Here is a 27,436-nt window from a genome sequence, read left to right as displayed (position 1 = left end):
GTGGTCTATGTTAGCTGCATGTTGCTTTTACCTGCTATCAGTTAAATTCAATCATATTTGTTCAACTCCTTTAAAAAGGTAAATTAGACTGGAAAAAAAATCTGCTCCACACTTTAGATGTACTGTTTAAGCTCCTCCCACATATCTAATTTAGAAAGCATTGGCACCTACATACTGCACTTTCAATTAAGCAGGACTAAAGAACCATACTCACAATGAATGCAAATACTCTCCCACCAAGAGGTGGTTTTGTTCTGGTCTACTATTTCTTGCATGGTAATTTCAACAGTTAACATTTCCATGCTTTTAACATTAAAAATGTATTTTTAGTTTTATTACAGAAAAAATGCATTTAGCCTCGGGCTAAGGGGACTTTCAGATGTATGAGAATGAGGATGTCCTAATGTACAAAGTGGGCATTTTCCTACTCAAGCAAATTTTCCAAATGTCTTCAAGGCTCAGTGACTAAGGGCCAGTCCCCATGTGCCTCTCGTTTTCTGACTCTACATGTAATGGAGCACAGAAACTAGCCTTGGTTTACATGTGCAGCACATGTGATGCAGGGTGTATGCTAAAATTTGCTGTGGGGGCAATGAATCTGCTATAAAAAGTAGCTGGCTAGGTCACAAAATTGGGGCATAACTAGATATAAAGATCTGAATGTGTACTTGGCTCACATTAAATTCTAAAAGATGGATCCGTGACTACCTGAACCAACTCTTACGTCAAAAATTTTTGATCCCTGGGGATATGATAGGTTAAGTACAAAAACATTTCCGATATATCTGGAGAAGGTTTTGGTGTTGCAAGCTTGCCATTCATCTTCTACTGGTGTTTACAAACACTGCGGCAAGGAACACTGATAAGACTTCCATTACAAACCTGAAGTTTCTGAGCAAATATTGGGGGATTCTTTTCAGCTAAGTCAGGCTCTAGATACTGAAGTTGATCACATACTGAAGGTGGATGAGATATCCTATTGAGAAGAGCATCAGCAGAAAGAAAGCAGTCCTCAGGTGGGGTCTGAAGGGCAAGGAGGATACAGAACAAGTAACAAAAACTAGCTGAACTTTTCATGATGAAAGTCATGCATCATCTTTTGTATGTATATATACACCTAAAGAAGTACTAATTAAGCGTGCAGAAAATAAGGTTTTTATATTGTAAGTGCTTGGATTTGGCAAGAAAACAAAAGTAATGAAAAGTCAAACACTGCTGTCTTTGTGTAGCAATGTTTTCTACAAAAACCCTTAAAACCAGCTGCAGCATTTCCATTCCAGGAGTCATCAGCTCTGTGCTTGACCTCATGTACCGAAGCAGAGGATTAAAAAAAATAGTCCTTACTATGTCAATGCTATTTGAATTGATTCCTAAGGTCATGGGCTCCAATTCTTTTCCTTTTGATTTGTCAGGTGACTGTATTTGCGTCTCTTGGCTAGATGCCAGGGATCGTGAAGCTGGATGTTGTAGTTTTATTCCAGAGGACACCTGGGCTTCTGTTTCTTCAAAGCTTGACCTACAAAAAAATAGAGCACCATGCCTGTAACCCAACAGAAACTCTACACAGACCGCATTTTATCAACGATTTAAGAATCAGAATGTGCTAACATAACAATATAGTCTGTGCTGTGGAATAAACAGTCTTCAGTTTAACAATCTATTTTACACTTAGCTGAGCAGAGTTATACTGCTACCATGTGATATAGTCCCATACTGGACATTGTAGCTTTCTACTTTGATACTCATTGGATGCCAGAGAGTCATGACAGTGGTGTGGAAAGAAGCCACACAAACATCCAGACAGCTTACACAGATCCCAGTTGAGATGGCAGTAATGTAGCAAGGGCATAAACCGCATGGAAGCAGGGAACATACCATACTGGTAACATATGAGCAACGTCTTAAGTTGAAGTCACCCAAACTTAATTTTTTATACACTGCTAAAAGGATCATGTACAACGTGAGATTGGTTCTCCCTCCTATAAGGTAACCAGCCCTTGAAGAACCTATATTGTGAAAATTTGAAAAGATAAAGATTTTGGACATTTAACATTACCAACTTAATTGTATTATCTTCTCCTATTCAGCCCATCAGATTTTCAGACCTATCTCTGAAATCTATATAATTAGAAATTTATATAAGAATTCCTATAGACTGCAAACAGCTTTTCAAAGATTCCTCAGTTGTGAATTAATTTTGTATTTTGTCCTTTCCCCACTTTTACCTAAAAATGGTTTATTAAATATCAGATGTTTTATCCAGTATCATTTATAGATATACATGATTATAGATATACATGATTATGCCCAGCTTTCTGCTGGGCATTTAACTGGGACTAAGGGATGTACATTTTTGTGCCTCTGAAGAAGTGAGCTCTGCTCACAAAAGCTCAAGCTGAAATAATTTTTGCTTATATTTTAGGTCCTAGTGGATTCTTGTGTAATTTTGCATGGTTATTGAATTACTATTTACATGTTCCAGTGATGTCCTGTGTTCCTCCTGCCACACAAAACATAAAAATAACCCCACAGAAAAAACAATGTCCAACAATAAGCCACAATTTATAATTGTGATGATGACATTAACGCTTTATAAATTATTATTCTTTTCAATAATGCAGTGAAGTACCCAGAACAAGGAGTTGTAGAATCTGATAATCGGACTGGAGGAGACTTTACTGGACTCTCCTGCTGTGCATCAAACATGAGGTACAAAGATTGCTTTGTCTGAGCATCATCATCCTGCTGTCAAAATGAAAGAAACATTATAATGCATCTTTTACTACAACAAAGCTGTCAACTCCCTGCAATGCAACTAATTGCATAGGGCTAAACTACCAATGAGAAGTCACAACATGCTAAATTTCTCTGTCAATGCTCAGGCTTTAATTCAAAGCGGATGCAAAAAAAAGACAGCAAGTCAATTGGCATCTTTGAATTTAAATAAGCCACTAGACTAAAGCTAATGCATTTATTCTGTATATTTCATCAGCACATATCACTTGTATTCAGAGGAGACAATCAGAAATGCACAAGTGGAAACTTACTATTATAGAGGAGCCTATCTTCTCCATATATTCTATTTCATATGAGTTCCCATATTCCAGCTCTGTAATACAAAGAGAAGAGCACTTAGCATAGTAATAAAAGCATTCCTGTCATTACTGCACAAAACTCAAGGTTTAACGGCTGATAATTTCCTAATCAGCATTAAAGTCAACATTATTAGACACAACTCAAAACATGCTATTATTGATTTCTCCCCCATATATCAATCACAATCTATTGGCTGTATTTTATTCATTCACCTCTTATGGCCATATTATTACCTTTTGTTGTTCCATGCATTCTATTTCCTGAATCAACTAAGCACTGGGCTTTCCCCTAGTACTCACAGAGTTCCCTTCCCACCTTTCAAACCATCAAGCATATCTTCATCTATACTGGATTGAATTTTTCATGCAATACTCAAAAGAGTTTTTACAAGCTGATAAGCATGCAAATTATTTCATTTCCATAATGCATTCTGACCAACTATTATGGTGATATTACTTGTCTCTTGCAATGGGTGGTGAACATAAAGTCACAAAACAGCTTGCCTGCATTTATTTAAAAGAGTTATGGATTGCTTTTCAACATATTACTAGGGGTTGGACCCTAATTGGACCCGATTTGGAAAGCTTAGGGATTTCTGAATTCCGATTCAGAAATCCCGAAGCAAAAGCTTCCCGAAGCATTCGGAATGCTTTGGGAAGCTTTGGGGCCTTAAGGGGAGCCCATCCTCCCACCAACACCCCACTTATAGGGCAGTTTTCTTGCGGAGGTGGCGTTGCTGGCACTTGCTGCCGCCCTGCCGGCCGCCGCAGAGGCCTCCGCAGCAGCGCGGGTGGCACAGGAGCCAGCGTTTGCTGCCATCCTGCCGGCTGCTGCCACTGGTACAGCGGCCTCCATGGCAGTGCAGGTGGTGCCGGCGCCAACACTTGCTGCCCATTGCCGCAGAGGCCGAAGTGGTGGTGTGGGCAGAGCAGGCGCCGGCATTCGCTGCCGTCCTGCTGGCTACCACCACCGCAGAGGCCTCCATGGTGGCACGGGCAGTGCAGGCGCCGGCGCTGCCACAGAGGCCGAAGCGCCGGCGCGGGCTGCAGGAGGCCGAGGGAACTGGCTGCAGCCTTCCCCACCACCCTGCTGGCCATGGTGGCAGCGGCAAAAGGCCTGTTCCGGCCTTAAAGGTAAGTGGGGAAGGGGAAAGGGGGGCTCAGGGGGTGTTGGAAACCTCTAACTTCGGTATGCTCCGAATCTTTTCAAAGCATACCGAAGCGATTTCTGGAACCCAAAGCAGGAAAATGATCCAGAATACCCTGGGGTATTCTGGATCATTTTCCTGCTTCGGGTAAACCCGAAGCGGGAAAACTGAATCTTTTCCCCGTGCACACCCCTACATATTACTTCTCAAGGCAGTTTACAATATAAATAAGCTATGTAACAATAAAGTAACTCCCAAACAGCAGTCTGTACCCTACTACTTTATCTAGCAGTCTTCTTTCGAGGTCCTGCTTTGTGTGCCCCACTTTCTGAGATCAAGTGGGTGGCAACCCAGTAGAGGTCCTTCTTAGTTGTGGAGCCAAAACCTTAGATTTCTCCTCCCAGTGAAATTTGTCTATGCTTTTCTGTTGCCATCGTCCACAAGCGGGTAAAGACTTTTTTGTTTTGTTTGGCATTCCCTCTGTGAGCCCTCCCTCATGCCCAATGTTTTAATTGTTGTTTTTATGTATGTTTTAAGCTCTGGTGTTAACTAAAGATGTGTTGTTATTGGTTTGTTTTGTTTAAATTATTTTATTATGTGTGTTTTAATTTGTTAGCCACCTTGGTGGCCCTTATGATGGCAGAAAAGTGGGATATAAATTTTGCTAAATATTTAAATAAATGCTGACTTCTGTATGGAGCCTTCCTCTAGCTTAAGGAGTCTTCCTCCAGAGAAAAAATGGTTCTGTAAGTACCTTCCCATGTATCTTCCCAGAAAACCAAATCTTCATACTTTTGCTTTGCAGCTAGGGTTGCCAAGTCCAGGTTGAGAAATTCTTGATTTTGGGGGTGGAACCTGGAAAAGGTAGGGTTTGGGGAGAGGAGGGGCCTCAGTGGGGTATACTGCCATAGAGCCCATCCTCCAAAGCAGCCATTTTCTCCAGGAGAACTGATCTTTGTCACCTGGAGATCACTAGTAATTCCGGGAGATCTCCAGCCAGCACCTGGAGGCTGGCAACCCTATTTGCAGCTGAAATGGAACTCCAGCTACTACCAGACCAGTGAACACAGAGTCCCACCCTGATTCTGAAGACTGCAACCTTGCACCATATTTTGAATATTATGCTTGGAAGGGATAGGACTTAAGCTGATTCTCTGATAAACAACAGAAAAAGCCCCCTCTGCTCATTAGCCTGGATAAGGGTGCTTGCTTGTCCTGCTCCTGTGAGAGGGACAGGCAACTCCAAGTCTGTCTAGCAGGGCATTCAGCCAAGGATGTGTAACCCCCAAAGTCATTTAACCCTGGAAACACTCCACGTGGCTCTCTTTGACAGAGGACTCCCCCACAATGCTTTCATGTGTCCACGATTTGTTTGGGCTATGCTGTAATTCTGTCAACAAAGTTGTGATCTTATTAAACATGTGTCACTTGTTCCTTCCTGGGTGGAGGGATAAATCTTATTGCATATTAGCTCTTGCAAATAAAGGCCTAACCAGTTCATGGCTGCTGTCTGGAAGTCTATTACACTAAAATCAGAAGCTAACATTAGAGCAACGTGGAGGGTTTTGTATTGGAAAAAAACAATTCTGTTGCCAAGAGCAGAAAATTAAAAAATGAAGTTAATGCATAATTACAGTTTTTAAGTCACAAACTGTCCTGTATCTATTCCAAAATATAGTCAATTCATTCACTGTCTGAGAACAATCAGTTATTTTTGCATATCACAGAATCAAATGTGTATTAAGTAAACAGGAGACAACTTTACTGACAGGAAAACATTCTTAAGATAACCAGTTGTCAAAAGCAGATCAAATTAGTCATTCAGGAACACTTCCACACTTATTCCTACAATCAAATATATGTGAAATTAAATTCCAGGTAAAAGTTCACAGCCAGCTGACCAGGAACTAGCGGGATTTTTACCCCTCACGAACATTAACAGCAAAACATCTGTTATATTAAAAATGCTAATAGCAAATTTGCCTACAGTCTAGGAGTTTCAGCTAACGTGGCAATCATTGAGCACTTTCCTGATCTATGAACTTCTCTACAAACAAGATGGAGAATCCTTCTGTGTGTTCATTACTTAATTCCTTGTCCTAGAAGGGACCATCACACCCTAAGAATAAGTGGAAACTTCCAACAATCAGCAAAACATGTTTAAAAATAAAACAAAGGTTTTTTCCTTTCCTAACCTCAGAATATGTTAATTAAGATTTTTTTGAGAGTAAGACGCGTCACTTCTCCCTGTCCCCAGGACAATGTGTCATAAGCCTCCCTTTCCCTTCCGTGGTGGATGAAAACGTCTCCTAAAAATTTGAATGCCAGATCAGAATAGCAGTAGTGGAAGACTGGATGTCAAGGTTTTTTTTCCGTACACAAGTCCACAGTTAACAGTAATCTTTAGATACCCAACAGTGTTTTCCAATGTCTAAAACTTTTCTTTTAAAGTCATGTAGTTCCAAATATACAGATATTTCTATACAGTTAATATGGAAACTAATCTTAAAGGCAAAATGGAAAGTAGATACTGTTCCATAAAGCAACTGTTAAGTCAATACTCAAAAAGTCACAGTAGTTCTGAAATGAGATGCACAGCTTACATTTTACAAAAGATTATATTGGCAACCATTTACAAATTGCCTCTGTCCTACAGTTGCCTGTAAGTTCATGAAACTGACATTGTATTAGTATCCTCTAGAGGGGTATAGTGCAATTACTTTTGTTTAATCTCTACTATTGCCTTAATGTCCATGATGTTCTTAGAATCTGACTATAGAATTCATGAGTATTATCCCATCCAGAATCCTAAACACAGGCTGTAAATTATGAATCCAGCACAAAAATTGTTTTATATATTCCATTTGGCAATGATTCTCTCTCTCCATGTTCCTAGTAGAGTCAAATGCTTAATTATACTGAATCACACAAGGATAATTCTAGTGTATCAGCAAAGAAACAGACTCAAGGTGATGTAAGTGTAATACCTAAGTACTGGTTCATGAAAAGTGCTTACGAAGGCAGCTTTGTGTGAAAGGGAGATCTTCAAAGTAGAGACAAGAGTGGCACAAATGACAGCCTCAGAAATGAACCATTAATTACTCTTGTTTCCTTCTGTAGCATAAAGGAAAGCCTAGTTGGCAGGTATGCACTTAAATCATCTCAGAGGAAACATTACCTGTTAATTACAACTAATCCGTACCACATTGCTCTGTAGATATAAGGAAATGAGTATTTCAAGTCCCTTTGGGCATTTATACTGTAAAGTCAATGAAATTACATATTAAATATATTTTGACTATATCCTTTGTTTAAAAAAATGTTCCTGTTTTGCCTCACAATATTTGAATTATAGTTTATGGTTGTCCCATATGAACTCACTCTGATCTGAGATCCTCTGGAGAGACCTAGCTCAGGATACATTTATCAAGATGCCTATCTAAAATATGCAGGCCTTTTTTTGTGGTAACAAGCTTTCTTTGGATCCCCTTCTGTCCCCGCCCCCTGCTTTAAGAGAGGCCTACAAGGTTCAATCTAGCTGATTTTCAGGAGTCTTAAATAAGAAGGGAAGATATTAGGATTCCAGGAAAGGTATATTGTAGTCTATAAGTAAACTTAATTGGTAGATTTAATGATGCCTGCTGATTAATTGTAAATTATCTTTTGTGTTGCTTTAAACACTACTGTGAGTTACTCTAACGGGTCCAGAAGCCAAAGAGAAGGGTATAAACATCAAAATATAGCCATAGCAGAATAGACTGAATTATATTATAATAAGCAAGAGGATGGAGGCTTCTTGCATATTTCTGCTTGTGTCCAACTGTATGTGCCGTTATACAGGTTTCAATGTTCCATTATTTTAGCTTCTTTATCTGATGTTTATTAATGATGTGAACAAGCAACATATGGGGAGGGGGAGGGGAATGGGTATTTACAGTAGTAGTTATGAGGTTTTTAAAATTATAATTAAAATGTTAGATATTTAAAAAGTTAAAAATAAAATAGAACAGGAAGAAATACGGGCTGGAACCTCTTTTCCTCTTGAATTTGTATTCCAGAATGTTTAAAAATATGGTTTAAAGCTGGACCTTACAAGCAGTAGCTGAAGAATCTGAAGACAAGTCTATCATTGTGTAGCATCCTCATTAAAACTAACTGAAACTTACTATTGACTTCAGGAGTTTCTGGATAATATCCATGCTTCAAACTGTTACCAAGCAAATAGAACATTTAATATACATGAGACAGTAAACGAAGCTAAGTATACTGGAAGACAGAATTAAATGAGACAATTCAATTTGAAGTTAAGCAAAGGGAATCAATAAAGCATATTTTATTCTGCTTGCCTTTTCCATGTTTAGTAAAATACTGATTTGTCACTAGCCCATTCAGCTTACCTTCTGTAGGGGAACTGAACTTTGTTTCATTTACAAAAGTTGACAGATCTGATGGCTGAGGATAATCCTGTTTATCTGAATCTAAGTCCACCGTCATACAAGTCCACTTCTGACTGCCTACTGAAGAAGCAAGTTTCTCCTCATCTGTTGCATGAACCACAGTAGATACAATGGAGGGAGTTTCAGCAGTGGGCAGAGGCATGGGCTCCTGAGAGAACAAATGTTCAACAACTGTTGTACTGCAAAGAAAGAAGCAATTGTCTCTGCCCCACCCCAATCCCGTATCTGGATTCCTTTTACTTTCATTTTTAACTCCATGCTACCTATTCTAGCTCCATACAAAGACATGAGGATTTCAGCCCTTAAAACACTGAGCCAAAAATATGATTGGAATTTGTTCTAATGCTTTCATAAGAACACTAATAAAGGTAAGAAAGCTAAATATAGGGTACCTGGATTAAGTGATTGTAATCCATTTGTTTTCTAAAAAAAATAAAATCTGAACTCAAACCACCTGAGAGAATTATTTTAGTTGCCTGTTAGCCCTATCCTAAGCAGTTACATACTTTGAAGCCCATTGTCCAACGGATTTAGAAGGATATCATTGTACTACTACTACTACTACTACTACTACTACTACTAACTACTACTACTACTACTACTACTACTACTACTACTAGGTACTTGAAAGCAGCAGTTCAGCCACTTGTGATGAATATCTCTTTTTATATTTTTACTTAATTTATATTCCACCTTTCTCTAAAGTGGGGACCTAGAGGGCTTTCATAATTCTCCTATCCTCTTATTTTATCTTCACAAAAACAATGTGAGGTAGAGTAGGCACTAGGCAGGTTACCCAGCAAACTTCCCTGAGAGAGTGGGTAATCAAATCTGGTTCTACTGGATCCAAGTTCAAGACTCTACCTACTACACTACACTGGTTCTCTGAAGCTACTCCCTGCATACTACCATGCGATTTCAGAGAATTCTGCCATGCCAATTATTAAAGGTTCAGGTGCATTTTAAAAATTGCCTTGGGGTGTGGCTAGGTAACATAGCAACAATTTTATTGGTTTCATGTGGTGAATCATGCTTAAGACCTTTGCAGCAACAGAAAGACCAGATAGAATCTTCACAGAGGACTGAACAACTAAAAGCTTTGGTTCTTTCAACCACTAAGGAATACTATAGAATTTTATATTGATTCATGTTCCTTACACACTGGATTACATAATTTTTATTAGGGTTCTGGTTATCCTATGTCACCTAGGATTTTTTTAAAATGTCCAGACACTTAGATCCCCTGCATTTCCCATCTGGATTTTCAGCTTTTGAATAGTCTTCTAATGTTCTCTATGGGAAATAGTCTGACTAGCAAGTAAAAACATTTGCAATCCAATTAACAAATAATGAAGCTTTTTTATATTCAGATCAAGATCAGTACTTCTAGCACAATTGACAGCAACCCCTCTACTTACTATCTTACCCTTTTATGTGGAGATGTGGGATATTTAGCCTGGGTCCTTTTGTATACAAAGCAGATGCTCTGCCTGTGGCCCCTCCCTCTAGATTAACTGAGTTCCTGTTATTTACTAGGCTTTTTTTACTATTTTCAATTTCACCCAGATAACATTAAATATTTTAAAACATCACTTTAACAATGTTTTAAATATCTATGCTTTTCTGTGTAGAACATAAAAAATATATTTAAAAAACTATGCTTGAAGAAAAGTTTAGCACCAGTCAGAACTCTGAATCACAGATTTTGAATCATCAACTTTGAAGATTAATTTGCTTATCAAAAAGGTATTTTATTGTATTTTATTGTTAATGCATATAACCAAGAATGCAAGGTTAATTATTTTGCCTGAAGATTGTGGTTTAATATTGCGTACTCCGTAGGTTCCCGAAGATAACTCCTTAACAGTCATAATGGAATTTTAATACAATTGTCACATCTAACAGATATAATTAGACCCGTGTGCAAAACCATGAGGGAAACACTTATATAAAAATTTCTAAGAACTTTACCTGTGAAGGTGGCTCAGAGAGTGGAGATCTTTTTGGTGACTTTTTCACCCTAAATGTATCACTGCAAAGGAAGGGGAAAATGTGAATATGGCAGGCGAGAAACAATGGAATGAAAAAATAAGCAACACAGATCTTAAGGAACCACTACCACAGAAAGCTTTCCTGCTTCAGAAAGTTTCATATGTTTGCACCATGGAAAACCATGCTTATGATCTTTGTTTTTGATCATGCACAGACTGAATGTTTTTTTTAGAAGGAAACCAAGCATGCAAATTGAATTTCCAAAATAAATTAGGAAACATAATTTTATCCAAATAATGAGAAACAAAGCCATTTATTGTAACACTGATGACAAACAAAAACAGATCCATAGTAGTCCTGTCTTGAAATTTTGTCTCAAAACATCTCAATAACAGAAACATAACCCCCCTCCCAAACAGATTGCATAATCACACAAAGATCATTTAGTCAAACCACTCCTCCCCCATTCTTTTGTGTGTATGTAAAATTAGGTAAGTTTGGCTAGAGCAGTAAAATCAAGCAATACGGCCAGTTTGCCTGAGAATACAGCAGAGTGCTGGAGACTAGATATCTTTTCCAAGGCCCTGGCCATTGACATTTTCATTGTTAGTTCAAGGGATAAGTTTGTAACAACACCCCCCTCTACAGTTGAGAAGTACAAGAGAGAAATTTACCCAAAAGAAACCTAAAGTTCAGAAATAGGTTAAGCTTCGTAACAGAGTTTTAAACTCTCCAACAGCTACAAAATTTAAGAACATCCTTTGCCCTTGTTCTTTGTGCTCTGGAAGGCAGAAAAGTTCAATATGACTGGTGCCCTGTGGCCATTTCCACACACATTGAATAATACACTTTCAATGCACTTTCGCAATCCTTTTGAAGTGGATTTTTTGTTCCGCACATGGAAAATCAGTTTCAAATGTTCACTAAAGAGTATTGAAAGTGGATTATCCAATGTGTGTGGAAGCAGCCTGTATCTAAGGAAGAGAACCCCAGGGAAACAAAAAGATACATAACTGGAAATGGGTATTTAGCAAACTTACAGTGCAATCATACACAGAGTTGTATCCTTCTAAGCCTATTGAACTCAATGGACTTATAAGATGCAACTCTATTTAAGACTGCATTGCTCTAGCAAGTCTCTGAAGATGAGATATATGAATTCTCCAAATAAATAAACACATACAAGCAAACATATTTAATATTTTCTTTCGGCCTTGTCTTTAGTGGAATTAGCATAGCAATTGCCTTTAATTCTAAATGAACATTCTCTATTCCCTATCCACTTTTCACATTTCAAAAAATCCTATTCTTTTACTTTGACTGGTACAGCTCCTGAGTTTCTACTGCACTCTGCACATCCTCAGGGACTGCCCCGGAAAGTTGTCATGGTATTTATCCATGTTTGTCCCCCTTTGTCACTAGGTTACACAGTGCTAGTCAGGATCCTGAGGCTCAGGGAAAACCCAGTGCCCACTCCCCCTAGATTCTGAGAAGCTCCCGGCCCCGTTCTTACCGGGGCCGGCGTTTGCAGGGCTCGCTGGTGATGGGTGGGAAGAGCAGAGGCGGCTCCTTCCCCTTCCGGCCCCGGCTCTGTTGTGCGCGGCTCCAAGTGAGCCGCGCGGAGGCATTTCCCAGCCAGCCAGGTTATTGGCTGGCTGGCCATTTAAATGCAGGCTGTCGCTGGACCCGAGGGAAGAAGCTTTCCCTCAGGTCCTCCTCTGGCTCATAAGGCTGGGGCCGGAGCGAGAGCCCTGAAGTCGGCTCCGGAGCTGCGAACCCCTCCCTCCCTCCACTTTTGTTACAATTTTTTCTGGTATTAGCAGCTTTTGTTCTGCTTAAGTCATGATTGCTTTCTGTATTAGAATAGGGTTAGATATAATTGTTTATGTCAAGCATACTGTTAACACTTTTGTTAAGAATGAGATTCCTTGGAAAAGTCTCTGTTAAGATATTGAATAGTCACAACTTGGAGTGGGCGGTTTGGAGCATTGGGCACCGATCCCTTGGGGGGAAACAGGGCCTACAGGCACTGTTTCCCCATAGATGGGGATCCCCATAAGGGATCTTGGACCAGGCATGGCAATGGCAGGCCCAGCTCGGGGGCTGCTGGGGCATGCCTGCTTCCAGGTGACGGGGGACCCACGCAGAGGCTGCCGCCCAGTGTGGACCCCTCAACCGTCACCCCGCAGGGTCCCTCTTTGGCAGGCGGGCTGAAGGGGTTTGAGGGTCATCGGCTGGCAGACGGGTCTCCCGATGCTGGGATCCATGCCCTACGCAGCCAATGCTCCTTTTCATCTGTGTAACCAATAAAGTTGTGGCCTGTTTTCATCCAACAAAGTTGTATGCATATTTCTTCTGCTCTGGACCCCTTGCCTTTAAGCTTGCCCCACAAACAAACAATGCAATCCTCAGCTGATTTCAAGAGCCTTAGACTGGAGAAACTCTGCTCAGGCATCAGGACTGCATTAATATTCTGAGTTTGGTAGCAATATTACCCCTTCTTTCCCCTTTTCCCTGACTGGAGGGCAGATTGCCCCCTCCTTTGGTCACCTCATAGATGGACTGAGAAACTGAATAAGACCAACATATATTCACCCATAAACTCACAGACTAAAAACATTAAAGTGGAAAGGATAGACCTAGACAGAACCTAAATCTTTCAAATTTATCAAGATACAGATCTTAAGAGTTATCCCTTGATACAGGAACAGAACGTATTAGCCAAAAGTTGCAGAATGACACCCAAACACAACCTCCCTGCCTGCACACAAAAGTAAGAAATATTTACAACTCATCTAGCTACACCTCAGACAATTACTGGCAAAGCCATCAAGAAGAGATAACAGATGTGTTTTGGTTTATTCAGATCAAATCAGTATTACAAAGGTTCACTGACAGATCCCCTGGCCTGTCAAGCACCATTTATAAAACACTTCTTACACCACACCACAGTCATACATAGAAAGTAGTGCTACTGGAGTGCTTCTGAAAGCAATGGTAAAAGCTGGTGATTGCCTATAGCTCCCAAACTCCAGGCAAGCAGCAGTGGTGGCCTGATAATGAGAAAGGGTAGCAATGTATTGCAAGGCTGTGGTGTTAGCAGCCATCTATTAACAAACAAAATATTCCTATTTCAGCTGGAGAAATTAAACATGAAAGACCTGAAATGCATCTGACAGACAATCCAACAGATAGCAGTCATGTTTAAGCTTAGTGAGTGACACACATGCAGGTTCCTTAAAACAAGAACTTTGGCCTGAAAAGCTACATTAATTTTGACAGAATAAAAAGCACCATGCCCAGCAGTACATGGTAATGCAAGAGAAGGGAAAAGAGGATGATGGCACAAACACAAAAGATGAGGCATTTCCAACCATGGCAAGCATGTTTAGCATCAAAATTACTTACAAAAGAGAACACACAGACATCACATCTTCAACCATCCTAAGACAAATAAGACAAAAAGAGAGAAAGACACAGACAGAAGGAACTGACTGACACAGAGGAGATACTATTACTTTCATTAGTCTAAAACCAGCATGTATTTTTGCTACTTTGGAAAGTCCACATCTTAAAACATTCAGCACAAGCCAGCTAGGCATAACATCTCACTGAAATTTAGGTAACTACTGGAAGTGTACTCTTAAAAGCATACATCCTTTCGATGGGACTTGGGTGCAGCTAACTATTGTTAGGTTGTGCCCGCAGTCCCCATTCATGAGGAATTAATGAGATGTGGCAAAGTTTCAGCTTTCTTCATTGAGTCCAAACCTTTTCAAACATGCTTTAACAATCATAAAATCTAGTTTTCAAGGCTGATGTCTATCTCTGCCCGTTTAAATATTATAAATGCATAGCCATGGCAGTAGCTTTAAGTGGCTATAGGTGTGCTCACAGACATCAGAAAGGGCTAAATTTAAAGGGTAAGTGGAGAGTAATAACAGTGGTGTCTTTTGTTGCTATCATATTTGGGCCAAACTACATATAACTTTACTCATATATTTTAAAGGCAAAAGCAGTTGTGGAAGGCTAAAAATCTGAGCAGAACATTGGTGAGGAGCAGTGAGCCAAGAAAATCTCATTCCCTTTGGGTTGCTTTTCCGCTCAAAACTAAGCCACATCAGCTGTAACTTTCCACAGGAAAAATGATATGGGGACCTGTACCTTATAGATAAGACCAAACGACAAAAGTTTGCTGGTTTGATTCATATACCTCTATTTTAATTTCACTTCTCTCTCATGAAAAATGGACTTGCAAGCCTTTATTTTTACACCTTTTTGCTTTCTCATATACTGAATTTATCCCATAAAAAAGCGCATGTGCCAATGGCATATAATTGGTGTAAAACTAGTTTATCTGTATATATGACATAAAAACAATTATCAATGGACTCTGAGCTAAAATGGACCACAATTTTACTAGCTAGGCTAGGAGAGATTTGTTTTTTGTAAGTAAAGTGACACTGATGATGACAACACAATATAATCTTAAAAAATGATATTGGCTTTATCTGCTCACCCCTACTGTCCATATTTTTTCGCTTACATAGGAAGAAAGGAGCTGCAGGAAGAGACATTTTGAACACTACAATGAGCAAAGGGGAAAGACTTAGGAGGTTCTGCCTCCTCTCTCCTTAGCGTTCATTCAACTTAGTTATTAATAACAAATTCAGGGAAGTTACACAAAGCAAAGTACAATTTGGCTCTAGTGACCATTAAAAGCTCTCAAGCCCTGCAGATCTTTAAATTGCACATATAAGGATTGAAACCAACTCTTCTCTAAATCTTTGTGATCCAGGCAAGACAACTCCAGTGGACTTCTATAGCTCCTGCAAATTCTACAGCACTGGGGGCGTGAATGTATCTTTATTCCTTTCAGCACTTGTCTTGAACAAGATTTTTTTTTTTTAAAAAAGGATAGTTCTGAAAGTTGCCCTCTTTGTATCAAAACACATGTCTTTTGAGATGCTTTCCTGCCAACAGACAACTTTGTGAGATTCTGTGGGCCACTGTTTTACTAGGCAGGCTAGAATAGCAGGCGTTGAATCCAGTGGCACCTTACAGACCAACAATATTTTCAGAGTGTAAGCTCTCAAGAGTCAGAGCTCCCTACTTCCTTAGTCTGAAGAAGGGGACTCTGACTCTTGAAAGCTTACACTCTGAAAATGTTGTTGGTCTCTAAGGTGTCACTGGATTCAAATATGCTGTTAAACTAAGATGGAGCATTTTAAAAATGGGCACCAGATACACACGCTCCTGTTCCTTCTCTCCCTTATGCATCAAGATCCTTTTGTCCCTTCCTTTTTTTGTAATTTATAAACCATGATTTGTTCTTGCATTCATAGCAGGGCTGCCAACTCCTGACCCCACCTGGATGCTGGCAACTCTAATTCAAGTTAGTAAACTGTGGCTTACAAGGTGGTATTCGAGAGGATAACCAATCAAGATTTGTCTGGAGAGAAATTGCTATAATGCTTTAATAGGACATTATTTACTTGAATGTTATGAATAGCTTCAACAGCCCATTTCCACATATTATTATTAAACAAGGTACAGGACAGTATTAAATGGACGGAACAGTTTCTTCAGGTAACTGGCAATGAATTGCAGTTTAAATGTAAAAACTAGGGGTGTGCGATTTGAGTTTCCGATTTGGATAAAATACCCGAATCGGACCTGATTTGCAAAGATTCAGGATTTCCGAACTGGGCCCAACTCGGAAACCCCAAATCAAAGCTTCCAGAAGCGATTCCTATTGCTTCGGAAAGCTTCAGGTCACGAAGTTTAAATGTAAACCCCAGGATCAGCAGTTTGGTGAGGAAATCCCCACCAAGCAGCTGATCCAAGCTGGCTGGGGTTTAAATGCCCCTTCCAGTCTGCTGCAAAGCAGCATGGAAAGGAGCATTTAAAACCAGGGATCAGCTGTTTGGTGGGGAAATCGCCACCAAGCATCTGATCGAAGGGGGGACTTAAATGCCCTTTCCCTGCTGCTACGAAGCAGTGAGGAAAGGACCATTTTATCCCCCCCCTTTGGATCAGCTGCATGGTCAAGAAACCAATCGAAGGGGGGGGGGGAATGCCCTTTCCCTGCTGCTTCACAGCGAAAGGGAAAGTGTATTACTACCCTCCCTTTGAATCAGCTGCCTGGCCAGGGTTTATGCTGCCCCTTTCCATGCTGCTGCACAGTTGCACAGAAAGGGGCATTTAACTCCCAGAATCTGCTGTTTGGCAGGGAAATCCCCCCCAAGCAGCTGTTGATGGGGGTTTAAATACCCCTTTATGGGGCCAGATAAGTGGTATGGGGGTGGGGGTGGGGCTGGAAGCTTCCCCCCTCACTTCGGTATGCTTCGAATCTTTACACATACCAAAGTGATTTAAATACCCGTATCTGAAGCTGCTTGCTGCTTAGGGTTTCGGGTGTTTACAAAGCTTTTTCCCGCTTTCGGTAAACTTAGGGGAAACCCGAAGCAGGAAACTCAATTTTTTTCTGGTGCACACCCCTAGTAACAACAACCTATGACTTACAATAGAAGGGAAAGATTCACTGTGTGATAGGAGAGGGAAGTGAAATTAGGGAATGTTACAGCTCTAGGCTTATTTTCATAACGTTAGACTATAGCTTAGCTTAATGTCTGAAGCAAAACAAAATAGAAACCAACTTTTGAATAAATACAATTCCATGTTGTATTCAAGCCCACTAGGTTTCATAAAATAATATTTTAAAGAGTTAGTCTACAGATATAAACAGAACATTAGAACACAGCTGTAAATTCTCACTGTACACACAATATTATTTTGCATTCACGTACAACTTCAATACATTATTTATAAAATTTAAAATTTAAGGACTATATAGAGAACAAGCTGCTTTTACAATCCTCATTTTCAGCAGGAAAACTAAAATACACCCTTAAGGATTTTTTTTTTACCCTATCACAAACATTTCTACAAATTTATAAGATACCTTCAGTATCTAATAATCCAAAAGAAAACATAAAATAATATGAACCTAGGACTAACTTACTTTAAGGGCTTTCTGAAATGCAGATGCATAAGCAAACTTTTGCCAGCGCCAAGCAATTGCCTTTATGTGGGCTAATAAAATGCAGGTATTGCTGTCGGTTCTGTGTTTTAAACAGCATGGATCGTATTCACTAAAGACCAGGTTGACTCAACAACAGTTGTTTACCTTCTAACATCTTTACCCACCAAACCTTAATGAAGATGTACATTTTTGTCTATGACATGCATTGCTTAAAATGCAATTAAAAAGAGGTTTCTATATTTAATTCAGCATCACATATGTGAACCAAAACTGGACTTTTTTTGAAAGTACTACACATGAATCCATTTACACTGCCTTCATTGTTTAAGACAATCAGCATTTATGCCTGTATTTCGTTGGCACTTAAATAAAGACTGTGTTTGTAATTTCAGCAAGTTCCTAAAACAGGTTAGTCCTAGTTTTATCCTTCTTTGCTGTTTTTTTTTATTATTTTATTAAAACAGAAAATAACATTGAACTGTAAATAGAATATCAAAAGCAGAAAATTTTGCTGTTTAATTGTTGATTACTAAAGGCAGCTTAAATCCTGGGTGAATTCTACTTTCTGAGGCTGCAAGCCTTTCGAGAATGAGGCTTGTAAAAGCTGTTTTCTCCCTGCATAGTTCCTTATGTGATTTTAAAAACATGTAATGAAATCTTGATTTTTCATATACATATCTCTTGTAGATGGTAAGCACTCAATGACCTGTCTAGGTTTGCAGCTGTATTTTAATAACGCTTAATGTTTTATATCTGTATACCGCTGCTACCCCTGAAGAACTATTTGTGAAATGTGTTGGATTTTGATAAAATGTGATACTTGAAATTGGTTTCTCTTTTACTTTTGTTGCATATATTGTTTTTGCCAGGTCTTTTGTTTACTGAATTTATTGTCTCAACCAACATAACTGTTCTTACATTACATATCAGCAAATAAAGATTATTGCCAATTCTAGATCCTGCAATCAGTAAACAAGCCTAATTAAGTGAGGTTTTTTTTGGCTAGACTCCCTATTGTTTTTTCCTATAGAAAGATGGGGTTCATACTGCACACTGAACAAATTTATACCTGATATGAAGTTCAATACCCACTACAGGCTTGCTTTTTTATTTAGAGGCTTAACAAATCCTAATAATTCTCAACAGAGATCTGAATTCAGACTCAAAAATTGAGGACAATTTATCTTACTCATTTGGTGGTTTTGAAGGACACCAGACTACAGTCCTAAGACTACAAAGCCTAAAGAAGCTACACTATTAAAGAAAATAATTGTCTTCAATTACTGCCACTCAAGAGAAAATAATTGAGATAAACAGATGACCATATGCAGCTCTCCTAGAATGCTGGGGAGAAAGTGAGCTAGTAAAAGATATACTCGGCTTATAAGTGTACCAGCATAAACAAGAAGTGCAGGAAGACACAGACTGGGAAAAAAAACTCCAACCCTATAGCACTTAAACTGTAAGGTATGCCCTGTGTAAATATTGTGTGTAACCTCCTACCAAAACACGATGAAAATTTAATCTTAAGAAAAGTAGTGTACATTTTCTGTGCCTCAATTCCATCAATAAAAGGAAAACATCCATTCGCAGCATTAAAAAGTCTAAATGAAGCTTTCATTCAGCATTCCTCCAACCACTTTCCCAACCACAGCCCTACTAAAAGACATGAATTGATAAAACAGACTCACTCACTTTAATAGTGCTCGCGGCTTCTTAATTATATGATACATTCTAAGACACTGAAATGAACAGAACTTAGAAGGTTTGTCTTATGCGATCACCATTGATATAAACCTCTGCACAAACTGAACCCACATGACTGGGCTTTACAAGATTAGCTTCTAAGTCCTAAGAACTTTTCTTGTTAGAACAAACTCTTCCAATTTACTAGCTATGAGTGTTGACAGCTGACTGGAGAAAAAACACCCCGTCAATTTAACAGAGGTTTATTGTGTGGAAATGGGCAGCTGAAGCTTTTCATGGCATGAGAGTAAATAACCCCTCCTGGTAAGAGCGAGAATCCAGTCCAGTAGCACCTTAAAGACCAACAAGGTTTTCAGGGTATAAGCTTTCAAGATGAGGCAAGCTTCCTTTGTCAGGGAGACTAACTCTCAAAAGCTTATACCCTGGAATTTTTGTTGGCTTTTAAAATGAGTCACTGGACTCAAAACTTGTTTTTCTTCTGCAAACCAACACAGATACCCACCTGAAACTATCACCAGGTAATATCCAATTGAGCCTCTATTAAATTGATGGAGTTTTTTTTCTCTACACAGTTGGCAACCCTATTAGCAATACACATACAACAGGTGAGAGCATGCTCTTGTTTTCATTGTATATTGGCTGTTGCTTCTTTTATTGGTGTTGATTACTTTTAATTGTTTTAATGGATTGCTTTTAATCATGTTGTTAGTCTCTAGGAGTTCTGTTTCAGTAGAAAGACAGGTCATAGATATTTTAAACATTTTAATAATAAAATTTTAAATATTAAAAAAATTAAAATAAATGCATGAAAATATTAAAATGAATTAAAATATAATAAATTAAAACAATGAATTATTCTAGGTCAGAAAGCCAGTTGAATGGCAACACTTAAGTACCCAGCTACCAGCTTTGGTTTAAACCACTTGTTTACAGGAAGAAAACAAACTTCAGTTTGTTCAAGTACAAAAGCAAATTAGAGCTTGATTCAAGGCTTTAGAAACCAGGAAGCCTTCAGCTGTACTCCATGCCCAAAGAGAGGAGAGAGTGAACATATGAATCAAATTCATACCTATTATAAATACAGGTTTGTTTGTAATATATAATAAAGCCAGTACAATGAAGCTTTTTGAGATTTTTTTTTCCTTTCTGAGAAAAATTTAAGAGAAAACATGATCATACTATAACACCAAATGTCAGTGGAAAGGTACATACTGAAGCTATCTAACAAAAAAATCCATTGTTTCCTTATACCATGTCCCTAATGTAACTAACACACCATCTAAATATAAATATAAGGAAGTGGACAAACATTGTTATTTAGGACACAGGAGTTTCTGTACACTTTGACTTACGTCTTGAGTGGCGTCTTCTTCTTTTTTGCTGGTTTATTGATGCAGTCTCCTTCCATTCCGTTGATGTCACTGGCATTAGCTGGTATCTCAAAGGAGGCTGGAGATTTTGTGGGAGAACTGGCTACCTTTGAGGAAGGCTTAAAAGGGTCAATTGAGTCCTCACACATATCTGGACTGAAACTGTATGTAGCTGCAGTTTGTTGAGGCAGTTTAGGAGATTCTTGCATTTTGGAAGTGGAAGAAAATGGATTGAAATTGGGGTCATCCCACTTGTCAATATCAAAAGTATAAGAGCCTTTGGGGATAGGAATGTCATTTGTATCACTGGGTGCCTTGGTTGGAGTGGCAGGGGCATTGTCAAGCTTTTCCACAGGCTTTTTAGGCTTTGGCCTCCTGAGTGGCATTTTGGCGCCAGGCTTTTTGCCCAATTTCTTGGGCAGAGAAACACTTTCTTGTTGCTCTTCTCCACTGCCTTTTTCTTCAGAATAATCAAATTCCAATCTAACTGCTAAGCCTTTCACTGGTGGATCTTCTCGTCCCCCTGTGTCGGAAGGAGTCACCTCCACAGCTTCTGGCGCAGTTGAAAGAGCAAGAACTTTCTTGCCAACAGGAGGAGAGTCCTGTACTTTGATGTCTCCAGTGCCAAATGTAATAATTTCTTCAGAGTTATTGGGGTCAAAAGGATATGCTGCTTCAAGAACAGGAGGGGACACCTGTTTCTCAGCAGTACTTTGGGAAGTCTCAGCACATTCAGTTTCAGCAGGTTCCACTCTCTCTCCAGGTGTCTGTTCCCCTCTTGGGACAGTAGATTCCTGCTTGACTTCAGAGGGTTCTGGTTCTTTCACTGGTGGCACTTCTAAGGATTTTTTTGCCAATTGCTTTTTCTTTAAGGAAGCTGGCCGAGGCTTCTTTGTTCGCTTAAGAGTACTAGAAGCACTGCTTGAACCAGTACCAAATGGATCTGTTGCTGAACCTGCTGTGTCGTTATTACCAAGAAAAGACGCTCCATCAAAATCACCAGCTTGTAAGCTAAGGGACCGAGACAAAGTAGATCTAGAAATTGGAACAGAATCTGTGGATTTCCTCCGGACATGTGCCTTGGAGTCACAGCTTCTTGAGTCCAGAGAGCTGGGATCGACAGGTTGCAAAGAATCTACAATTTCAATGTTATCAAAGTCCAAGTTGTAAGCCCCACTGCTGGCAATAGGCTTGTCTTCATCAAAAACAGTAGAAAATGAATGAGAAGGAGGACGGAATACACTTTCTTCTATTGATTCACTATGTGAAACTTCAGTTATTGACACTGTATCAGAACAAAAGCCTATGAAAGCAAAAGAGAAAATGTTTAGTATCCAATTTGAAACTGATGGGGCAGGGAGAGAGATGAACCACATGGAGAGATTCTAAAGTGAATTATTTCTCTCTTTTTAAATAAAATCATCAGATTCTTTGTGACCTTAAATATCCTGAAGATAACATTATGTCTTTTCCCCCCATTCCAGACGACCAGTGAAAATCAAACAACTAAAAGAAAGAAAGCAAACTAAAGGAAATAAGAGAACAAAAGAGGTGGGAAGAAAGAAGGTAAATTTTTAAGAAGTTCAAAAGCAAGTTTATTCAAAACTTGTTCTTTTGAACATGTTTAAAAGGAAGGAAATGGATCATTCCAGTTAGGAATTTGCAAACCATCAGTAGGTTATACAGGTGCAGCTTCAAAGTAAGCTTCAGAAGCTAAAGGGCTAATTTGCTGAACATAATTCTACCCCATAACTGTGCCATTAACCAAGAAGCACATTATCATATCTGCCCTTCTCTAAACTTGCTTAAGCACTGTATCCCATTTAAGTTACAGGAGGAAGGAAAGCTTGGCTGAACTTGAGGTAGAATGGCAAGCCACCATTTTCTACATCATTTTCTATATTTTCCATACAATCTTTTTTCTATCAGTTTCCTAATAAGCCTAAACTTTCTGCTACACTGTGTTCTTGGAAGCAAAATATCCCAGGAACGCTCCCTGTATGTACCTCAGAGAACTCTTAGATCTGCAGGTAAACACCTACTGGTGGTCCCAGGCCCCAGGGAGGCTCGGCTGGCCTCAACCAGGGCCAGGGCGTTTTCTGTCCTGGCCCCAACCTGGTGGAACTCTCTGTTAGAAGACACTCGGGACCGCCAAGATCTTGTATCTTTTCGGCGGGCCTATACGACAGAGATATTCCACCAGGCATATGGTTGAGACCAGCACTGGATCCATCTAATTAGCCTCCCTGTCGGTCTCCTGCCAGTGAGGGGGGGGGCATATGGTCCATCTGCCCCCCATGCCTGAGAAGTTAAGAGTTTCACCAACCCACACCTCCACCCTTTTCTTACCTTGTGTATGGTGGGCAGGGAAGGGGGAAGGGTGCCCCATCTGGAAGGCTGATATTCATGTTTGCACTGAGATGTTATTTTATTGGTTTTATCTATTGTACCTTATTTATGATTGTAACCCACCATGAGCCTGCTTGTGGGGAGGGCGGGCTAAAAATCTAATCAATCAATCAATCAGGATATAATAAATTTCACTGTAGTACTTGTGTACTGAAACCTTTCTGGAATGCCTTCTAGCTGAAACTGTAAGGAAAACACAGCATTCCCTGTCTTGCAACTAGGAACACACAGACCTTGTAGTGGCACCTCGGAGTCATGGAAATATTTCTGAAGTACTAAATTAACTAGCTTTAGTGTGCTTGTCTTGGAAGAAAATTTAAGATGATGACTTACTTAAGGCTACTGCACGAGCTTCAAGATAAGCAGAGATTTGAACAGGGGTTTTCCACATCCAAGTCCAACATTCTGTCACTAACTTACATTGGTTCATGTGAATTGCCACCATTGTCTCTACAGACACAATGTTGCATGCATGCACACACAGCCACGGGCAGAAGCAATTGTATACTTTAGCATATTTAAATAAATCGAGTTACAAATACTTTGTATCCTTGTTCCCAGCAGTCAGTATTAGAGACAGGCACGATCCGCATTACGATCGAAAACCCCCCACAATAATGGCGATCGCGCGATCGTGACCCGGCGGATCGTGATCATTCACGGCCAATGATCCAGCAATCGGGAGAGGCCTGGATCGTTGCATTCGGGCTTGGATCAGGGATCCAGACACTCAGGCGCCAGCAATCTATTCCCCTGGCAACGGAGCCAGGGGAATGCCTGAGCTCTGTTTGCCCTCCTTCTGTTGCCCTGGAAACCCGAATGGAAGCCCAGCTTTCCTTGATCAGCAGGGCTTCCTTCCAACCACGGAGCAGCAAAGCAGTCACAAGTTGGGAGAAGACACCCAGGGAAGGGAGGGCAAGGGGGTGTTCTGTAGCCATGGGCACTCCAATCTCATCCCTGCAAACCCCGATAGGCAGCTCTGATGGCCAAACACAGACCTCCTGTGTTGCTGAATGGGACCTGAGGGGAGGCGGCTCGTTGCTGCCTCCCCGTGCCCGCCAGGTCCAGCGGCCGCCGCCAGCACCCACCATTCATGTATCGCTGGGAATACCAGCGTGCTCCAGTTTGGTGTGGTGGGTGGGCACATGGGAGGTACTGCTGGCGAGCGGCCAGACCCCCCGCCCCCTGAGGGGAAGCAGCTTGTCGCCGCCTCCCCGTGCCCGCCAGGCCCGGCGGCCGCTGCCACCACCCACCTTCCCACATAGCTGGGAATAGCAGCGCGCCCTGCTTTGGCCTCCACGATCCACGGATCGGGAACAGGAGATGCTCGGTGTGGATTGTTAATTCGGGATCGTCACTGGCGCCAATCCACGATCAGCTGGATTGTTAATTTTTTTTGGATCATGCCCATCTCTAGTCAGTATTCATACTTCTGCTAGCTGACCTGCCTAAACCCATTTTTTCCCTCTGGCAATTATTTTATTCTGCATGGGGCCCACTAAAGTCTGACATGGGGCAAAACAAAGTATATTCACACTGCATTTCAATATCCTTATGGGCTATTATGATAATCTGACTATAACTGCTTATGATAATCTGACTATAACTGCAGATTCAGTGTCTGACCTAACATTTCCAAGGGTTAATCAGGTTTTAAATGTTAATAAAAGGAGGGAATAAGTTTTATGTACCTGAAGCGGATTCTTTCTACCTATATTGTTTGTAGCTGATTGTATCACTCAATTCTTTGTAGTTTCACACACACATTTATAATAACAACAAGAACAACAACATTCAATTTATATACCACCCTTCAGGACAACTTAATGTCCACTCAGAGCTGTTTACAAAGTATGTTATTATTATCCCCACAACAAAACACCCTGTGAGGTGGGTGGGGCTGAGAGAGTTCCTAGAAGCTGTGACTGACCCAAGGTCACCCAGCTGGGGGAGTGGCGAATCAAACCTGGCTCTCCAGATTAGAGTCCTGCAGTCTTAACTACTACACCAAACTGGCTCTCAGTTAATATGAAGATGCTCCTCTTCTACAAACAAGCAGTTCCGTTCTACACCATACAATTAAATGTACATCCGAAACATGTTGTACAAGAAGCAACAAGAATTTTAAGAAGGTACTTGTATTAAATGGGGTAGGCACCAAATCCCAGTGACACAGTAACTAAACAAATTACACATGAAGGACTCTACAGAGCTGATTTGGTTGTGCTTGAGCACGTCTAGTGGGATATGTTTTTTAAAAATTGCATGACAGACCCTACTTCTCATTTGTTTTTTAAAAACCTCCTTGGCTTTATAAGCCATTTGTCATATGTGCCATGTTCAAGAAATACAAACTCAAAGCCCCAATAGGCACAAATGACTAGATAGGCACTTTTGGGTCCCAATAAAAGAAAGTACCAACTTTTAAAGTAAATTGGCACATTATTTTTAAAGCCTTATGCTGGATCACCAATTAGTGATCCTATCACTCTTAAGCATATGAAACGGTCATTAGTTCCCTGAGACACTTCATCTCAGGAACATACTCCAGAACCAGTGGTATGTTGACAAAAACTTGGATGTAGCCCTTAAAATGGAAAAGGCAAAGTGCACCCTCACCACTGTAGTCCCACCCAGCATCCAGCCAGGAGACAGATGAGGGTGCACAGCCTGTCTCTCTCTGACTTAAGAGTGCACAACATTGCACTCTGGTAGCAGGAAATGCACAGAGAGGGCTCTTTGCGCTACAGAGGGAGCACCTAGCACTAACACTAGCACAAAAATGTCACTGTATGGTTGGTGGCGACATCAGGGCTGAGCTAATGCCTTTGCATATGCATTTAGGGTGCTGATTTTGGTCATGGCTTTGAACCCAGCCTCACTTCTGTGTCTTGCTGCCATTAGACCATTCCCCTGTCTTTGTCTTTTGGCTGCCATTCCTCTTCCTGCAATTCAGCCCAGTAAGTCCTACATGATGTATGGGTGCCCTTCCATGGGGAGCTTGAGCAGTGGATATAAAAGACTTTGCTGGAGGTGCTGTCATGTGTGCCTCTCAGGATGCTCCAATGTCTACTGTCCCCCTGCCTCGAAAGCAGCAAGCCGACTGGCAGCTGGGACTTGGGCACACATCTCTGGGGTGCCCTGGGATGTGTTGGGGTTGTGCTGTCTCTGGGCCTTTCCTCTCTGTCTTCTGGTAACAAGTGCAGTGTTGAGGGGCTGTGGCTGCAATGGCAAGAGGTGGTTGCCTGTGCCTGTGTATGCCATCAGGGACTTCTCTCTGACTGGTGATGGGTGCTGCTGTGGAGTCTGGCATGCTCAGTATACAGTATTCTGGGCCCCATGAAGGAGTGAACTTGCTCCTTGCTCTCCATGGAATGTCCATGGGGAACTGACCAGGGTGCTGCTGTTACACCAGGGCCTGGCCATTGCCACCACAGTGGCCTTCAGAATTGGGCCGATAGTCTATTAAGTCATTCATGAAACTGTAATCAACAAAGCAGAAGCGGTGGATTCCAGTATGAAGTACAGTTCAAGATTTTGTGACTGCAGTCTGCAGTGAATGAGACCTGTGCAGAATCAGTATATACTTTTCTAAAAACCTGTAACAAAGAGTTAAATGATGAGAAAGAATATTATGGTGCAGCTTTTCTCAGGTAATATACTTCACTCTGCAAATGGGGAGGGACCAAACACTTAAGTGTCTCCCCCATATAAAAATGTTCCTGAACACAGAAAACAAGCAAGACAAGCAGAATGCTAGTCCAGAGCTGCACTTCCCAACATGCTAGTGCTGCACTATGCACTGTGAAGTGGTATAAAGAGGAGGTGCCTGTGATTTTGCTGATGGTATATTTCAGCTCCTAGAAATGTGAATATGTTTGGGCAGGCCTTGAAACACCAGCTCAGTTTGGACACTGTGGAAGGTGTTCACTGGAACAATTAATCTTTGGCATGGTCATTGACATTGGCACATTAAGCAAATGCCGTGCCAAATCCTCAAATCAGAAACAACTGAAATTACCAGGATGGAAAAAAGTGGATGAACCAGACCACCTCGGAATGCAAAGTGAGGACTGTTATACTTGTAAAAAAAATTACACACAAACACACACATAAAACTTCTCCGTGTGTGACATGAAAAACTAGCAAAGGGAGAAGGCCTATAGCTTAGCCCTTTGTCTGATGTGGTAGTTTTCCATAGGTATAAAGAATG

General features: G+C 40.5%; 1 protein-coding gene across 8 annotated transcripts in view; it reads right to left on the bottom strand.

Annotated features, from left to right (window-relative positions):
* Positions 1–27,436, bottom strand: part of TACC2 (transforming acidic coiled-coil containing protein 2) — a 190,057-nt gene that overhangs the window by 30,499 nt on the left and 132,122 nt on the right. For 6 of the 8 annotated variants that reach the window (XM_054982166.1, XM_054982159.1, XM_054982164.1 and 3 more), the window contains 7 exons: positions 20,797–22,117; positions 10,672–10,732; positions 8,641–8,848; positions 3,048–3,109; positions 2,630–2,745; positions 1,345–1,516; positions 883–1,023 (listed from right to left, as the gene is read on the bottom strand). In XM_054982166.1, the coding sequence (XP_054838141.1) occupies positions 883–1,023; positions 1,345–1,516; positions 2,630–2,745; positions 3,048–3,109; positions 8,641–8,848; positions 10,672–10,732; positions 20,797–22,117 (2,081 nt within the window). The remainder of the gene's footprint in view (positions 1–882; positions 1,024–1,344; positions 1,517–2,629; positions 2,746–3,047; positions 3,110–8,640; positions 8,849–10,671; positions 10,733–20,796; positions 22,118–27,436) is intronic. The other 2 variants (XM_054982163.1, XM_054982165.1) reach the window with 2 other exon arrangements.

This window comes from Eublepharis macularius, chromosome 6 (assembly GCF_028583425.1).
Source record: "Eublepharis macularius isolate TG4126 chromosome 6, MPM_Emac_v1.0, whole genome shotgun sequence".
NCBI lineage: Eukaryota > Metazoa > Chordata > Lepidosauria > Squamata > Eublepharidae > Eublepharis > Eublepharis macularius.
This window is presented reverse-complemented; position numbering and strand designations above follow the sequence as displayed.